At 55.7% G+C, this 2773-nt stretch overlaps 1 protein-coding gene across 1 annotated transcript; it reads left to right on the top strand.

The window, feature by feature from the left end:
- Positions 1 to 221: 221 nt before the first annotated feature.
- On the top strand, positions 222 to 2402 carry DQ04_15801000 (hypothetical protein; the record flags this gene model as incomplete). Its single annotated transcript, XM_009317370.1, has 1 exon — positions 222 to 2402. The coding sequence occupies one exon, from the start codon at positions 222 to 224 to the stop codon at positions 2400 to 2402; it is 2181 nt and encodes a 726-aa protein (XP_009315645.1).
- Positions 2403 to 2773: the final 371 nt, after the last annotated feature.

Below are 2773 nucleotides of genomic sequence, written 5' to 3'. Positions count from 1 at the left end.
CAGGTGTGTGGTGCGCCAATAGCAGCAGACACATAGACAACGGAGGAAACAAGAGTGGGGTAGAAGGCAACTGCAGCCAAATAGGTGAAAAGTAGGACTCCAAGTTTACCCTTGGAAGAAAAAGAGGGATTATACTGAGATAAACACCACCACCACCAACTCCCCAAGTACAACAGTTCGGTTCTCGAGTGCAGTGTACAACATCTGGCTGCCATTGCTCAATGCATCCGCAGAATCCGTATCACAATATGGCAATGCAGCAGCAACAACAGCAGCGCATGGGTAGGATGCCCGGTGGCCCCCCCGGCCCGTACGGCGCCATGCCAGGCTATTTTGGCGTCCCTGGTCCCGGCCCTGCGGGCTTCTACCCTCCGCAACAACCTTCTATGCCGCCGGGCATGAGCGCATACAACACCAGTGTCTTAAACAACCCGATGGGGACAAGCTTCTTGGGTCCCGCCGGGTGCGGTCCCTTCGCTCCGCGTGCACCGATGGGAGACCTGAGCCAGCGAGGCAGCATCCTGCTTGGAAATCCAGGGTCACGTGGCAGTTTCTCCAACACTGGTGCCCCGTACGGAAGTTTATATGGATCAAATGCCTTTGCAGGTAGCTTTCAGAACGGGCCGTACGGCAGTTATCAGGGAGGGCTTATGTCCACTGGGCGGATGGGCAGTGGGTTTGAGCGGTCAGGCAGCTTTCAGGCACCAGGCAGCAACTACTCTGGCTTTGGCTCCGCATATGGCTACCCGTACGCCAGAACAGCCTCGTCTGGAGCTGCTTCCTCTAATCCCGTACTGCAGCGGGTGAGTAGTGGTATGAACTTTGATCTCAGCTTTCACTCGAACGCGTCGCAGCAGAGCTACAATAACGGCATTACAGGGATTGGCCAAAAACCCTCGGAAACGAGCCTGCTCGATTTACCGGCGCTCCAAAATCCCCAACATGATGGTGGCTTGATGCGTTACAACAGCATGACGCTGGCACGAACAAACTCCACATTGAACGGTTTCTACAACTTTGGTCCTGAGGCGCAGATGAATGGCGCGCGGAGATTGGCCCCAGGGCGTCTGGCAGGCCGACCGAGTGCCCCGCCGCAGTGGCCAACTGGTGGGGCCGTTTCTACCATCTCAGCTCCTCCGCAGAACAACACTGTGGCTCGGCCTGCCCGACCACCGGAGCCGTCATCGAGCAATGCCCCCTCCAGCGGTAATGGTGAATTAACGCGCAAAGGTAGTGAGAAACGGATTGGTATGTACTTCAAGGATGTTCAGCCAACACAGAATGGCGAGTACAAGAAGGATGGTGATCCAGGGACAAGCAGGAAAACACGCACCTCGGATCCTGCCACGATGACACGCGTGCGTACCATTGTACTCCTCGAGAAGAATGGTGGTAATAACATTGAAGTGGATGGTTCCACGGCAATCATGAAAAAGCCCAACAGTGATGAATTACAAAAATACGATACCAATGCGATTTTGCTCACGTCCTTAGATGATCCTGAGGTATTTATTGAGGGATTGGAGGAGCTGCGCGATACGTTCCTGATGGGGTGCAACGTCAGTCTCGTGATGGCGGACTCCAACTGCCCCGCCCACATCCCGTCAAATTGGTTCACGTGGAACGGGCTGAGGCGGTTGATGAAAGAGTGTTTTGCAAAGATGTCCAGCCGCTCCGAGCTCAGCGTGTCGGTGTCACTGCTAGAGGATGACCAGGTCAAGGACCTCTTGGATAAGCATCCGCGCTTCTTCTCGCTCAGCGTGGCACAGTCACCGCTGTTTGGCAACGTGCCGCACGGCACCATCTACCAAGTCGTCGTTGACGCGTCGGAGTTCGATGAGCTGCTGGATCTCGCGCTCTCGCGGGCTAACGGACGTGAGGGGGAGGAACGCGGCATTGTCCTCGTCTCGGCGGTCCTGAAACAGATCCGCACCAATACCCCACACACGAAGGGCGACGAGGAGGACATCGTGCTGTCCTCCCTCTTCGCCTCCGGTGTAGGCGATGGCATCATCCACTACACGCGCATCCTCGACAAGAACCCCGCTGAGCCGCGCGCCCTGTTTCAGTTCGCGCTCGGTGGCCCGGCCATGACGGCGGCCGTGATGTCCATCGCTGACGGGCCTGACAATGGGGCAACAGTCACTCAGTTCATGGCGACGCTGCACAGGCTCGGTGAGATAGAGAACTACCGCCTGCGGCTCGGCAGTGTGCGCCGCTTCATCACATACACGAATGATACGATACCCAAGACGAAGAGGCGGCTGGGTGAGATGTCAGAGGGGCGNGAGAAGGAGGCAACGAAGCGGTCGCTCGCACGACTGGAGCTGATGGTCAAGGACGCGGAGGCGATGCTGGAATCACCAGAAAATGCAGAGGCCAAGACGTATATACGACATTAACAACGTGTGAATAGTGTGACGAAGAAAGGAGATCCGGGTGATTGTTTTTGCTGTTGTAGATTAGCTTTGTGCCTGTCTGCAGTTGTGGCGGTCTCTGCTTTATGCCTTGCCACACAGGGCTGCTGCTGCTGCTGCTGCTGTATGCATCATTGGGCAGTACCGTGGTGGAACGGAAACCGCAACGATGGGACGGCACCTCAACCACTCTGTGTCCGTGAAGAGGCCTGTGCATCGTGACGAGGCTGCGGGCCGGCGCAGTAAAAATGGGTCGTGCAGAAATAGGTGCAAAAAAAGGCTACCAATAAGCCAAAGAAAAGGAAAGATGATATGTGACAACGACGCGAAACAAAAAGGAAAAAAGAAAAAAAAAA

Source organism: Trypanosoma grayi (assembly GCF_000691245.1).
Source record: "Trypanosoma grayi strain ANR4 Tgr_1580_V1, whole genome shotgun sequence".
Lineage (NCBI taxonomy): Eukaryota > Euglenozoa > Kinetoplastea > Trypanosomatida > Trypanosomatidae > Trypanosoma > Trypanosoma grayi.
Note: the sequence above shows the minus strand (reverse complement) of the source record. Positions and strands in the feature narration are given on the sequence as shown.